The 14,339-nt window shown below is 46.2% G+C and overlaps 1 protein-coding gene across 13 annotated transcripts in view; it reads right to left on the reverse strand.

The window, feature by feature from the left end:
- Positions 1 to 4,914: 4,914 nt before the first annotated feature.
- CFAP91 (cilia and flagella associated protein 91) overlaps positions 4,915 to 14,339 on the reverse strand; it is a 31,190-nt gene continuing 21,765 nt past the window's right edge. For all 13 annotated transcript variants that reach the window (XM_086884073.1, XM_086884078.1, XM_086884072.1 and 10 more), the window contains 5 exons: positions 14,088 to 14,234; positions 11,366 to 11,587; positions 9,977 to 10,125; positions 8,698 to 8,789; positions 4,915 to 5,483 (listed from right to left, as the gene is read on the reverse strand). In XM_086884073.1, the coding sequence (XP_086740199.1) occupies positions 5,254 to 5,483; positions 8,698 to 8,789; positions 9,977 to 10,125; positions 11,366 to 11,587; positions 14,088 to 14,234 (840 nt within the window). In that variant the 3' untranslated portion in view covers positions 4,915 to 5,253. The remainder of the gene's footprint in view (positions 5,484 to 8,697; positions 8,790 to 9,976; positions 10,126 to 11,365; positions 11,588 to 14,087; positions 14,235 to 14,339) is intronic.

Below are 14,339 nucleotides of genomic sequence, written 5' to 3' on the forward strand. Positions count from 1 at the left end.
GACCCGGGTGCTCTGCCCCAAGAGCTGCAGTGGGGCAGTCTGCCCAAGCCCAGGGCTGTCTGCAGAGCCCCCTCACTTGCTGCAGAGTGAGAAACTCTGGCTGTGGGCAAACAAACCCTCATCCCCAGGCAGAACTGCCTGGCAGAGCACAAGCACCTGTCCCAGCAGAGGAGCCACAGGCCCTCTGTACAGTGGGAGGCCCAGAGAACTCAGAATGAAATGGATTGCTAAGCAGAGAGATTGAGGGGTTTGGGCTTTTTGGTTGGCATTTTTTTCCCTAAGCAAAGTTTCTAAAGACTGGTGGAAGGCAGGAGTTAGAGCAGGACTGTTCATTGGCACTGGCTGTTTGACCTCCATGTGTTTTACCTCACCTCCAAGTGCTCAGAGCAGTCACAGGGTCCAGACACCTGCTGCTGACAGAGGGACTGGCAGGTCCTGCCAGAGGGAGACGGCGGCTGCAGGGAGCAAGGCAGGGTCAGGTGTGTGGTGGGAACAGCACAGGAGCTTGAGAGGAAGCAAAGGGCATTCATCCCCTTCTTCCCAGATCCCTGTTATCACCCTCCACATCTCCCCAGCATCAGGCTGCAGCCAGGTGGGGATCGGTCTCTCTCCCAGGTAACAAGCGAGAGGACAAGAGGAAATGGCCTCAAGTTGCACCAGGAAAGGTTTACATTGGATATTAGGAAAAACATTCTTCATGGAAAGTGTTGTCAAGCCCTGGAGCAGGCTGCCCAGGGAAGTGGTGAAGCCACCCCCTATCCCTGCAGATATTTAAGAGATGTGGCACTTGGGGACATGGTTTAGTGGTGGACTGGCAGTGCTTGGTTAATGGTTGGACTTGATGACTTTAGAGGTCCTCTACATCCTAAACAATTCCATGATTGCTTCCTCTGGCATAATAGCAGCCATACCCTCCTCCTCACTTCTGCAGCTCGTTCCTGCAGCCAAATCCTTTGCCAGGCCAGAGTGCTCAGGAGGAAGATAGTGCTTACTGGAAAAACCCAGGTGGTTTGAGAGCATTTTTACTTGAGATCAGTGATGTTGTTTGGAATGCTGCCACAAGTTAGCAGCCTTGGGAAAAGGGACTGCCCAGCTGGGGACTCTTTGGACCATTTCTGTTACACCTCTTTTAAGATTTTTGTTTCACAGCACCAGGCCTTGGAAGAGGTTGGTCAATGGAAGCTGTTTCTGCTGGAGACAACTGATTTGGGGCCCACGCAGCAATGAAAAAATGTTTTGCATTTGGCTGGAGGCAGAAAAATTACATTGGTAGGTGGAGAGAGGTTTCAATTCAACAGGTAATGAACCAACATGGTGCTTGCAAGAGGCTGTTACTGGCTCAGAAACAAACAAAAGGGAGATTCTTAGGCTCAATCCTGCAGCAGCCCAGAGAGAAAGCAGCAAATCTCTACCACCTTTATTTCACTGCAATCAGCACCTCAGGAGTGCAGACTGCCATGCAACCTCCACACTGAGGGAACTGGATGGGATAAATCTCATCTGGCCAGGCACTGCAGTGGTTCCAAGCTGCTGTAGAGCAGTGGGCAGCTGCAATGGTGAGTGTTGGCAGGAGCAGCCACAGCTCTCAGGTCCATTGGGGATGGTGTGCTGAGGTGATGCATGTGGATACAGGTAAGCAGCCCTGCAGGAAGGAAAGGGGAATGGGACATCCCTTCCAAGTGCTGCTTGAAGGATTAGGATGTGGCACATGAGAGGAGGCCAAGAGAAGTGGCCTTGTCTCCAGCCAGAAGTGGAGGAAAAGGTGAGTGGGGTTGATGCAGCATGTGGGAGAAAAGGAGGAATGAGAGGGAATGAATGATATGATCAGAGCAGAGAGCCGGAGCTGCCCTGCTCCACGGGTTTCAGCGTACACCCTTCCCCTCGGCCTCGTGGCGTTTTCTGTCTCATGCAAACAGTGTCTGTTGAGATGCTTTCCTTGCCAGTTCTGCTCCAGGCAGTGGCTGGGAGGAGAGGTGGGAGCTGTGGTCCAGGGTGGTCCCGGGGAAAATTGAATTTACTAATCCAGGTGTAAACATTCTGTCTCGGGGAGTTGGCAGTTTTGGCAGGTGTTCAAACCAATTCCACAGGCAGACACAGGAAACAAGACTCCCCATCCAAGCCCAGGCCCAATTCTGGAGGGCACTGTGGTGAGGAGGCTGGATGCCAGCACAATACTGATTCACCAATCATAAAAGCACAGGAAAAGTTGCATGAACAGTACTTCGGTGAAAGCAGGGAAACAGGACTTGGATAGTCAGCAATAGTGCAATTTGGCCTTGTTAAAAGCCTTGAGCATGTGAGGACCATACTTGTAGGCTTAATCCCACTCTCCTAAAAAAAATAATTTGTTTGAGGGCTGAATTGAGCCCAATGAAGTTTCAAGCAAATCCTGCACACTTGCAAGACCAGGAGCAGAGGGAACAGCTGTGCTCAGAAAGTGGCAGGAACTCTTTTAACAGCACCACACCCAGGTCTATGGCAGCAGCTTTTGTGATGGTCATGTTGCTTTGAAGGGAGCCAGGAGAGTGGGGGAGTGTGGTTTTGGTGTGGTTTTCTGTTGGCAGAAATGCAGACACTGTACGTTGCCAGTACAGAAGGACCCAGAGTCCTTTTTCCTGAACTGTACTTGGTGCCATAGGATTTTCTACCAGAGCTATATGGGCAGGGAAGCCCTGGGACAATTTGCGTTCATTCATTTACTGCAGAGACCAATTTTTTGCCATTCTCAGGGTGCAGTGACCCCAGAGGCCCGTTTGGCTCAGCCTGTCTCCCCCACCTGCCAGGAGACAGGAGCCAGCAGAGCGGCACTGCCAGGCTCACTCCCTGCGGGCAGCTGGTGAAAGAAAAGCAGGACAAGCTGAATTTTCCTCATGGTTCCACTGTATTGGTGCAGCCCTGGAGGCATCTGCTGTGTTTGTTTCGGGTACGGGCTCCTCCCCAGAGTTGTTCGGTCTCCTGCTAGGAGAGGGAATGGTGCATTCTTATGCTGTTGATTTATGATCCCAATTCTCTCGCACTGTGCTCATTTTCTTTCTCAAAGTACATTCTGCAAAGCTTGAGAAAAAAAGACCTGCATGACAATTGAAAGCAGTTTCTACAGAAGAGCTTCCTGCAGGAATCCTGCCATGGCCTTCAGCTTACATGCTAGGCAATGTCATGTGGAAAAGATGGCTTTACCCTGATGGTGTCCCTTAAATCATAATAGAAGCTGAGACATTTATAGCTCAGCCTGTGTACAGCATCTGGAGTCCCCTGCCCCCTCGTTGTCATGCAGAGCTGTATCCCGACAGAAGACCAAAGTGCTGCAACCTCTGTCCATTCCCACACCTGTTGGAATACTTAGCTTTATAAAACCACACCCAATTGTACAATGAGCCGCATGCAGAATGTTTATTTTGAAAGACCATCTTCAGAAATACAGCAAGTGCCTCAATGGATGGGTCTTCCTGTTCTTCTGTATCAAGTTTTCCATGTCTCTCCTATTACACTGGATCTTGTGATTCATGTTATCCCCCCTCCTTTTAACCAGGCTAAATTTGTCCAAGGTGGCCTGAGGCTACAGAGCCGATCTGATCCCTGCACAGCTCCTCCTCCCACACCGTGGAGAGTGTTTTGTTCTATATTTTTGTATTTGCAACCTTCCCTTTTACTGACCAGCTACGAATACCATGAGAATTGCCTCAAATCCCTAGTACATAATGGGATCATCCTCACAGAGTCATAACCAAAACTGGTCACTTCTCCCTGACTCCTGCCAGAAACTGCAGCACTTTACAGAGGCTGCCTGGCCCCAGCAGTCCCCTGGTGCCCCTGGTTCAGCGACCTGGAGACCAGCAGTGGCTTGGTGCAGCTCTTTTTCCTCTCCAGCTGTTATTTACTCCCGAGTGGAATACAGGGGTATCCAGACTGCTATCTCCTCCCTCTCCCCTCCCTGTAAATTCCTTTCCCTGTATCCTGCTCCAGCCTAACCACAAAACAAAGACTCGATGCAGAATTTTTACAGGAAAGCATTAATGAGTGCCGTTTTTGACCAGCTGCTGGTCTGTGTTATGTAGGAGAGGCACTACGGTCAGGATTAGCCGAACCACACCTGAGCTTTACAGACCCAGCACAAGGAAAAGATCCACAGGGAGAAGCGATGGAAGCAGGGAGAGATCAGCCCCTTACCACCGTAGCACTGAGGACCAGTACTGCTGTTGGCTGGGTAAGCTGTAGCCATCAATGAATGAGCATTTTGGGTGTGGTGGTGTGGCTGTGCCCGCCCCTCCCAAATGTCGTGCTTGGTGTAAATGTCCCTTCATGCGCTAAGGCCACAGCCCTTGGGAGTTGTGACACGTGAGTGCTGGAGAGCTGAGCAAGCCGTGAGCTCTGTGACAGATGCACTGCGCCTGTCTGAGCCCGCTGCTTCCCTGTGCCTGCAAACACGGCAAAGCCAGCACACAGCAGAGCCGGCACCCTTTCTGTGTAGCCCTCAGAGCTGGAGAGCCAGAGTGACTAACACTGTTCCAAGAAAAACAAGATTCTTTCCAGAATTGCTCTTTGCAGTGATAAAAAGCAAGAAGCGGTCAGCCTGAAGAGTAACATTTCTGGAAAATGCATCAGCCCTGCCATGCCCGTGTCATCCTGCTATCACCCAGCTTTGTGCCAGACACTGCCTGCTTGTCAGAAACCACCCTGCTGAGGACAGGGGCACCTTTTCTTTCTCCAAGGACTAATGATATGAAAAGATGATGCAAAATCTGACTGGTTTTGTTCAGCTCCGGTGCTTTATTAAGAGCAGGAAGCCACTGGGCCTTACACCACTAAGGAAATCAGTGGGACACACTTGTCTGTGGATGCTCTTGACTCAAAATTTCCCACTTATGGAGTATTTTTTCATTTAATGCTATTGAAGCAAAGAAATACCACCAAAAGCCCAGGTGCAGATTTTTATTGGTCTGTGCCAGGAAAACAAACAAGGAATGCTAACACTGCTTTCTCACTCAAGCTTCTCTAAATAATCAGAAGAGAAAAATTAGCTAATGAAGTCCAAAGCAAGTTAGGGAGGGAGTGGAGGGAGCTGCCACACCAAAATGTATACAGAATGGTTCAAGGACAGCACTGCTGGCAGGCAGCAGGAGGGACAGCCCAAGGAAAAGAGAGGGCTTTCCATTCAGGGTGCCCTGAAAAAGTAAATATAATGTGCTTCCCTTTCCCTCGCCATGCTCCTAACTCAAATCACAGAGGAGAAGGGGAACTCACTCATCTTCTGTCCTAGGAGGCTGTAGGATCCTTGTGGAATCCTTGTCCAAGTTCATGTGCAACTGTGGCAGGGTGAGTGCTGTCAGCTGCACTTGGTCCAGCAGCTGTCCCAGCAGGAGAATCTTCCTCTCTCTCAGTGGCAGATGCCTCCTGACGCGGTGCCAGATCAGCCAGAGCCCTCTCTGTGCCCCCATGGATGATCTGATGAGCAGCATAGATGTGTTTTCTTTGGGACTGTCTCACTGTGCATAAAAAGAGATAAGGCTTTTACTTGGAAATGTACAGCAAAGCGTTCTCTGTAGGGAAGAAGGGAGGAATAGCTTTCAGCAACCCTGCAGCTGTGGAAAAGTCTGTCTCAGGAAAAAAAAAAAATCACGCCCTTCTAACTTTGGCTGAAAGCGTTCTACTGCCACCTAATAGCAGCAACCAACTTTGCATTTCACTTTGAAGACTAGCCCCCACAGTGGGAAGCACAGCCAAAGTGTTCTTTCCGGCTTTGGGAACAACTGCCCAGGATATATTTTCAGGCTTTAACATGACTTCTCCTTCAGTGTCTGTTAATTGCAGCAAGCCTCTGAAGAATCCAGCTGAAATCTGCTATCTCCTGTGCCAGGATTTGACCTGCACTCAGAAACTCTGACTGAGTTCAAAGTAAGACTCGGAGCCACGACTGACACATGAAGTCACCTGCCTACCTTATCACCTCCCCTCAGCTACTGCAGGATTGCCTCCTTTCATCCAAAGCTATTTGTATGCATTTCCAACCCACCTCCTGGGAAATAATTACCCAAGCCTAAGTGTTCACCCTACAGCTCTCTTTATTGCTCTTGACTATTCTTTGTTCTCCCTTTCCCTCTTTATCTCAGTCATGGAGACTGAAGTACTGTGTGCCTTATGGAGGGTGCAAGGAATGATGCAGGAGCAAGGTGTAGCTCTCATCCTGCCACTTCCCTCCAGAAGTCCAAGACTTACTTTGGCCTGTTTCAAGGCTGGGCTGTGCTTAGACTGTAAATCTGAAGCACTGGTGTCCTGCATGCTGGCACACAGTTCTGCTGTCCCTGTCTCAGTCACTCAGCGTTACCAACCCACCCTGTTTATGTTTATCCATCTCCCAGGCCCACTTTGTCAACCATGAATGCAACTGGATCTCACTTGCACTTGAAAAGCTGACCTTCACCAGCCAGCCCTCATTCCCTCCCAGGAGAGGTTTCTCTACCCAAGGCATTTTGGCTTCGGTCGTGTTTGCATCAACTGCATCAACTATAGTGGGAATTCTCCCCTGGAATTTCTGCAGTCCCTTTCTCCCTCCACAGTGAATTCCATCTAAAGGACAGTGTGCTGAAATTGGTGAGTGTCCTTTTCCAAGCGAGGTTCTTCATATCAGCACAGTGACTCCTACTTCCACTGAGGCAGGGTTCAGAATTGAGGTGCAGAGGTTTTTCAGGGTGAACCAGTATGGGATAACCCCTGCTTTTATGCATCAAAATACAATGAAATGAGGAGGAAAAAATCCCACACTAGGCAATGGCAAAACAGAGGTGTTTAAGGGGAAGTTAAAGTGTAGGCAAAGACTAAACCTGCAGGCCCTCAAATCTTTGTTCTACAAATGGATTTGCTCCTTTGACAGGACAGGTAATTGTGCTCTTAGATCACTTCCTGAGAGTTTCAAGGAAGGTGAATGCTCAAGCATGGGCCAAAACAATTGCTAAAACACAGTTTCATAATGAATAATTTGGCTCACTATAGGGGAGGCTTTAAAAGCCACCACAGAAATGCAATGCAGTAATGTGTTTATAAGATTTAATGCCATTCTTTGGTACTATTTCCTTTGGATTTCCATGGAATAGTTAATGATTCTGAAAGTATCACTGTGCAGGAGGTTTACAGCAGGGTGTGTTCATCAGAGTGTATATCTGGTAGAATTCAACTGTCTTAAGTGGAGTCCCCTCTACCCCATGCAGCAATAGCAGAAGAGAGTATGAGCCACGTCTCTTCCTGACATTTGATTTCTGCTGTCACAAGACTATCACGACAAATTTCTCCTGATCACATTTGATCACTCTTACTTAACATCCTACTGCTGTATTCCACCAGCATTCCCTTTAATTTTGAATTTGGTCTAGCTCTGCTTTCCAGGCAAACTCACTGTAGCTATCACAGATTCTGAAGATTTTTTTTTCTTCTGTTGTTTGGGAGTGCTTCTGAGGTACATTGTTCACTAGCTGCTGTTGCATTTAAGTCCGGTATGTATTTTGAGCCTTGATGAACGTCTTCACTATGTCCAGAATCCTAAGCCATCTCCAGGTCTTCTTTCTGCTCTCCTTTCTGAGGCAGGCTAACCTGTGTGTGCTAGTGCCTGAGCTGCAGGCTTCACTGACTACAATTACATCACCAGCTCTGGAAGGCTGGCAGAAGCAGTGCTGGAGCGCAGGGAGCTGATTTAAGCTTATGCAGAATTGCCAGCTGCAGAACAGGTACTGTTGTTGTGGCAGCACACAAGCCAGGAAGAAGAAAGTTCCTATAGTTCTGAGACCACAAAATGTGTACTCAGGGTTTGTGTTTTCATTCACAAAGCAATAAAGAGGCACTGAACTAAGTGTCTTTGTTCTCAAGGCAGAGAAGTGCACTGTAGCAAGGACCCCTACAAGCTGTGTTGTGATGCAATTGTTTTCCTTAGGTCATATTCACTTTCTGTGGGTGACTGGTTTAGTCACAATCTTCCACCTGTGCTGGTCAGTGGAAACATCCCAGTTAGGAACAGCCACTTATTCATTACATTACTTAATGTAATACACAAGTTTCCAGTGTCTTTCCCTCTGTATTTTGATAGACAACATTCCATTTTTTGTTAAATAGAAATATCCTTTACAACTGCAGGGTTATCTCCTTAAAACATGATGCTACTACAGCCAACCTTAAAACTTTATCTTTACCTCTTGCTCTCAGCCAACTGGGAAGGAGAGGGAAGCATAGGGAAGTATATAACCTTCCTTCCATATATGACATATTTAAGTAATTTGCTTGTTAAAGTCTTCTGCAGGTTTAGAAATTGCCATATAATAACACAATTCGCAGCTGTGCTACTTAAAGATTTTTACAAGTTTGTTTCTGAATGTGCAATGGGCTGCTTCTTTTAATGCAGTTTTATTGTTGCAGAGACACCAAATTTCTCATAGCAAACCAGGTTGGAACATCAAAGATTATTTGATCCAACCTTTCTTGGCATAAGCACAGGCCAGATCTTACAGCAGGTCTGAATTTCAGTCAACATTTAAAAAGACTAAAGCTCATGAGAAGCTCATGACAAAAAGGTGAAAGAGCTTAACTTTCTAACTGCAGAGAGCCAAAAAGGAATCTCAGGGAACTGAGACAACTCTTAGCTGCATCATTCCTTTCAGGGAGCTAGAATAAGGAGAGTGAACCAGTTCATAAAGAAAATAAAGTTACTGATCTTACCTCTTTCTCTCATGAAGTTTTTTTCAGCCTCTGGGATCAGGAAATTGTAAACCAGCTCTGCTACAATCTCTTCTGACTGTAGGCGAGTTCGACTACAGGACAGATGTACAGTGGTATTAGTATTTTAATTTTCTATCTAGACCACCTCTGCAAAAACAGGTCTCCCTTGTTTTACTCTCTCCAAGGGAGTGTATTGTCATGGCAGCAGTTGTCAGCTGGGTCTCTTTATCCTACAAATAGATGACAGTGTGACTATTCCCCTGTGCACAGCCAGCGTGTTCCACAGTGCATTGGAAAGCAGGATCACCCTATACTCCTTATCCTCAAAGGTACTGAGAAGCTCAGCTCCCTCTGATGACAAACTGAGTCAGACACAGAGATATCGCTGAGGATTTGTGTCTTTGTCAATGTAGTCCTTGGTCCATTGCTGAGTTTGCTAAATTCTTCCCTTTTGTGACTCTGCACTTGGCTGGCCCCCATGCTCTTTTCCACGCCAGTGTTTGGTGGGTTCCCAGTTGGCCCAGGGGCTGCATGCATTATCTGTGCTTCATTCCCCCAAGGATTCCAACGTTCTGCTTGCATTCATCTAGATACAAAATCCACAGCTGCTGTACCATAGGAGAGTCACTGTGTCATTGGGATTTTTATGGCTCAATTCCAAAAAAAGAGCACGGAAACTGAACCGGGGGTTTGGCAGGACCTAAAAAAGTATTCACTGCTGATGCCCCGGGCAAACACAGACTGTGGTGTTCTCAAAAACTTACTTTACTCCAAGTGCCTTGTCAGGCAGCCATCAATATGAGTGACCTCCGTGGACATTGGCAGCTCCTTAAAGAACAGCCACCCCAAAATGAAAGGCTGTGTATAGCTGTATCTTTTAGGATCTCTTTCAAATGGATTTTCTGTAGTAGTGTAAATAAATGAAAAGATCGGTATGAATGGGTATTGCTTTAGGCAGTTCTCATATTCATTTAAAGCTCAGTCACAGCCTCACACTGGTGTGGAGAAATCTAAAAAGGGTGATTCACAGATCACACAAGTGATTTGCAAAGGGAACCTGGCATACACTGTATGGAAATAAGGCTCGGATGGATTTATATGTGTGTAGCAGGTAGGAACAGCCTGGTTCCCATACAGCAGCCACACTAATGAAGCGACCACGAGCAGCACTGCCCTGCCCTTCCCATGGCTTGGATGATGTACACAGCCACAGATGCACATGGTCAGGCAGGTTCTAAAGTGCTGTGAACAGCCCCTCACGTGCTGTTTAATAACCTACCGACTTTCCATTTCGTAAGCAATGTCATTGATTTCTACAGCCCTTTTCTGAACCTCTTCCCTGGCCTGCTCTTCAGCTGTCCTCTCCATACTGCTCAGGATTATGTCTTCCAAGTAGGTATCAATAGTTCTGTCCTGAATATGTACCACCTAGAACAAAACACCAAGATGTTATTCCTCTGCCTATTCCTGTGCCAGGAGCACAGTGGAAGATTTCCAGAGAAGCATGAACAACAGATTTTCACAAGACTCTTTGTTTCAGGCAGGCCAACCTGAGATTTGTTTTCAGAGATGCTTTCTGTAAAAATTTATTTTCTAGTAATTCTTTCTGAGAACCGATTGAACAAATGCAGGTGAAATAAAACCAATTCACAGATCCAATTCTGGTGCAGCAGGTTAATCCTGTGAATGTAATGGCAGTTGTTCCCTCAGTTCTCACAGTCCCCTGAGCAACAATTGCCAAGTAATAATCATGGATATTGACTTCAGTAAATAAATCAGCTTTCATTCAAGCAAACCCTGAAGGAGAAAGTTCCATCAAGCCAGTCAAAATCCAAGATAAAATTATTTGCTTTCTTATAATGGTTGTAGAGATGAGATTCTAGAAATGTGTGTTTTCCTTCTCCTAATCTGAAGGGCAAAAGTTTATGGCACCTTGGCCTTACCCGCTTACCACTCAGAAATACAGAAAAGACGAGAAGCTAAAATTTTTAAAAAATAAACATGATGCCAGACCCTTTTGGTATTAACCACCTCCCACAAGGTTTGAAAATTATTGGTTTAGTCAATTAGACTCCCACTCATGTCTTTCAACGGGGAGAAGTAAGCTTCATGCAGTTAAGAGCTAGGAAACAGGAATAGGACTATAGAATAGTTATGGAGTATGGTAATTCAGGGTTTTTTTCTTGGTTTCAAGGTTATTTTATCTATTATCATTACTTCAAAATAAATGCTGTACCTCTTGTTATTTGCAGTCCACTTGAGCTGGGGGAGGGGTCAAAGTCTTTCCAAACCCTTGCTTAAAGGCATCCTTCCTGGAAAAGCACCTAATATTTCTGCTGGGCAGAACAAGCGCTGACAAAACATTATCCCTAGAGATGATCTAGGTACATCTGTTCTCCATAGGTGTTTATTGGAGAAATTTAGAAACCTACACCCATTCATGACAGGCCTAACAGGAATGTCTGTAGGGGTATTTAGATCATCCTTAGTTTGACAGGCCTGACTCTCTCAGGAAGGAATCACTCTCTCTTCACTAAGCTTTCCCCCTCAATTTTAAAACTAGCCATCACCAAAGTCAGTGCTGCAGCAGCTCCCATCCATCTGGACCTTCCCACAAGGAGGCAGCTCCTACAAACTGCCTACAGTCCAGCCAGTCTCCCTCTCTTGCCTGTCTGAAAAGCTCATCTTCCTCTTGCCGCTGGCTCTCTTCCAGCTGCCGCCGTCCGCTCTCCTCTGCTTCCCGCATCCGCCTCTGCCTCTGAGCCAGCAGGGCCAAAGCGTGGTTCTTCCGTTCTTCTTGCAGCCTCACCAGCTCTTTGGACAGAAAATCAAGCATGTTCGCCAGTGACCTTCCTTCTACTGTGGCCAAGTCTCTTTCCAGTGCTGACAGCTTTCAAAAGAAAAATGCAAAGAATTGTGTTAGAAACCCCAGGAACGCTGTACGAAGTCCCAGCACTACCACAGGCATGTGAGACAGCTCTGCAGCATCCACTCGAATCAGCCATGGGACAGTCCCAGGAGTTTGGCATTCTTCATGTGTTACATGCCCTGACTGGTTTATGCACAGTGCAACCATGAGTGCCTGCAGCTTCAGGCATTGAACCTAAAATTGTACAAGTTACTAACTGCTGACAAATTCAAATTGACAGTAACAATATATTAAGTTTGCAGAAGTGTAAATGAGACCTCAGAATTCGGGGTAATGGAAAAACAGAAAGTCTGTGACAGAGCGGAGACAAGATTCCAGGTGTTCAGCATTATGGTGCCATTCACTCCTTGTTCCAAGCACATCCTGTTTTATGGGCTGGCTATGTGTGATTGTACTGCAGAAAGAGACAAGATCTATTGGGAGTTCATTATCTCCAGAATGAACTCTGAAGCCACAGGCCTTGGCAGGAGGGAATGTCTGGAACTGGCTGGGATGCTGTGTTCTGTTGAAATAAACAGGCAATTACAGAATAGACCTAAACATAAAAGTTGAAGTGGAGCTGAAATATCCCAGACAAGAAATAATAAATCAGCTTTCTTATACAGTTGTGCCATTTGCCCAGGCAGTGTTTCAAAGGAAGTGGGATTGTCAGTGTTGCACACATCTAGAAGTGACAGCACTTAGCCCACAGGTGTTTCAGATGGAAGATGGTGATGCAGTAACTGCACCACCCCACAGGGAGACTAAACATGGAACTAAAGTGCTCCCTCCTCTTCATTGCTCCAGGTGCTGTATATAAAACTGGTGTGAAATGGAGGAAAACAACTCAGGAACACTCTTGTGTTAGATTTTTGTTATATATGAGTCAACAGTTTTCAACTCCTTATCTCTGACTGTTTTATGTGGCATTTCCATCCTCTTTCAGCCAGAAGCATTTCTTTTACACTGAAATGGTCAAAACCCTGAAAAAAACCCCGTGACCACCAAACCGTATAGAACTGAGAGTCATCAGTGACTTTCTGAAATAGGCACACACAGAGAAAACTCCTGCACATGCATTCCTGAGAGTTTTGAAGTTCAAAATGTTTGAAAACCTGAGCCTTGGACTGTGAACCTCCAGAGACAGTAAAAAAAAAAAAAAAAAAAAGTGAGAGGAGGCCAGTACCAGCAGAGGGGGATAGTGGCTCTCCAAAAAGGAAATTCTGAGATCAGAGGTCAGTATCTTTACCATTTGCTCTCCTTCCTTCTCTATGAATGTCATTATGGTGTTTGAACTGCTTTCTCCTTCACTCTCATGTGGGCTGCCAGAAGAAATGGAGCACTGCAAGTTTCTAATGTCTGAGATTTTATTTTTCTCTTAATTCCTCAGAAGAAATATTCTGTATTCCTGTATTCCACACCTGTGTTTCCTGTGCATGAGGGAGTATCTGGAAATGCTAAATGTTAAATGATAAAACAGTCACCTGGTTCAATTTTTACTGAGATTTTAGGGGAAATTTTGTTGCTGCCCAACCAGCAGGAAACAGTGGTCTGGCTTCATCTCCACCAGGCCAGTGGATGCTGTTATTTTAATATGGAAGCTGACAAATTGCCTCACAGCTGGTCATTGAAAAAACAGCAGAGTAGTAAAAACAAGAAAACTTGCAGGAATGTGACAGATACTGTATTCTCTGAAATGTAGTGAACTCTAGACAAAATTTCTTTATAATCCAATCCCGACCAGCATCTGCCATTTCATTCACTCTGCCCTGGAAGGCTGTAGCACTGTAAGGAAACAGGATGGAAATTTGCATCCCTGGCTCTCACTAGATCCTTGGCAGAGAATGGAGCCCAAAATTTCTTTGCTCTGCTTACAGTGGCAGGTACCTCAATGTGTCACCATTGCTAAGGTTCTAGAAGTCTTGAGCCCAGCAGGATTCACAAAGTTGGCTTTGGCTTCCTTTTTGAGGTTTTATGCTGAGGAGGAGCCTGAGAGGGTGCCAAGCTACAAAAAGGACAGGGAAATGACAGAGCAGTAACAAACATTCAGGAAAACATCCAACAGATGTGACTGACACGCACATCTTGTGATACCAGGTCATAGTACCAGTCAAACGGATTGAAATGTGGGAAAACTGAGGATCATCTGACACTGCAGTTTGTTCAAATCTCTGCAAATATAAATAAGTGCTCTGTCTGCAAACAAAGCAAACACAGCCTGCATAGCAGCTGTGGTCAGGGTGCCTCAGTCTGTTTCTGAGATTCCCCAGAGTTTCCAGAGCACTGAGAGACCAATTTTAGCCCCTCAGACATTCAGTGCTTGGCCTGTGCTAGGAGAGCTTTATTGCTTCTGGGGTGCCTTCTGTGCTGTGGATAATAGAAAACATAAAAAATTAAATGTGAAAGTGTTGTGGTACTGCAGGCTCAGAGTGTCTGGTCAGGACAGAGCTGTGAATCAACCTTCCCATCTATGCAAGCAAACCTGGCGCATTTGTGACTCATGCTGTCGCTGTAAAGACAGTGTCATTTGCTTCTGTGCCTTCAAGAGCAGCTGTCCATCCTCCTGGAGCGCGTGAGTGGTGCACAGCTCTTGGATCAGGTCCAGGTGCTTCTCCTTCCCTTCAAACATCTTTAAAATAAAGGTAAACAACTGAGCATATTAAATGGAGACTAGAGAGCAACATGTTTTTGCTAGCAGAGCACACCCTTTTTCTCCAAGTTGCAAGGTCAGCTG

Source organism: Cyanistes caeruleus, chromosome 3 (assembly GCF_971803275.1).
Source record: "Cyanistes caeruleus chromosome 3, bCyaCae1.hap1.1, whole genome shotgun sequence".
Classification (NCBI taxonomy): Eukaryota; Metazoa; Chordata; class Aves; order Passeriformes; family Paridae; genus Cyanistes; species Cyanistes caeruleus.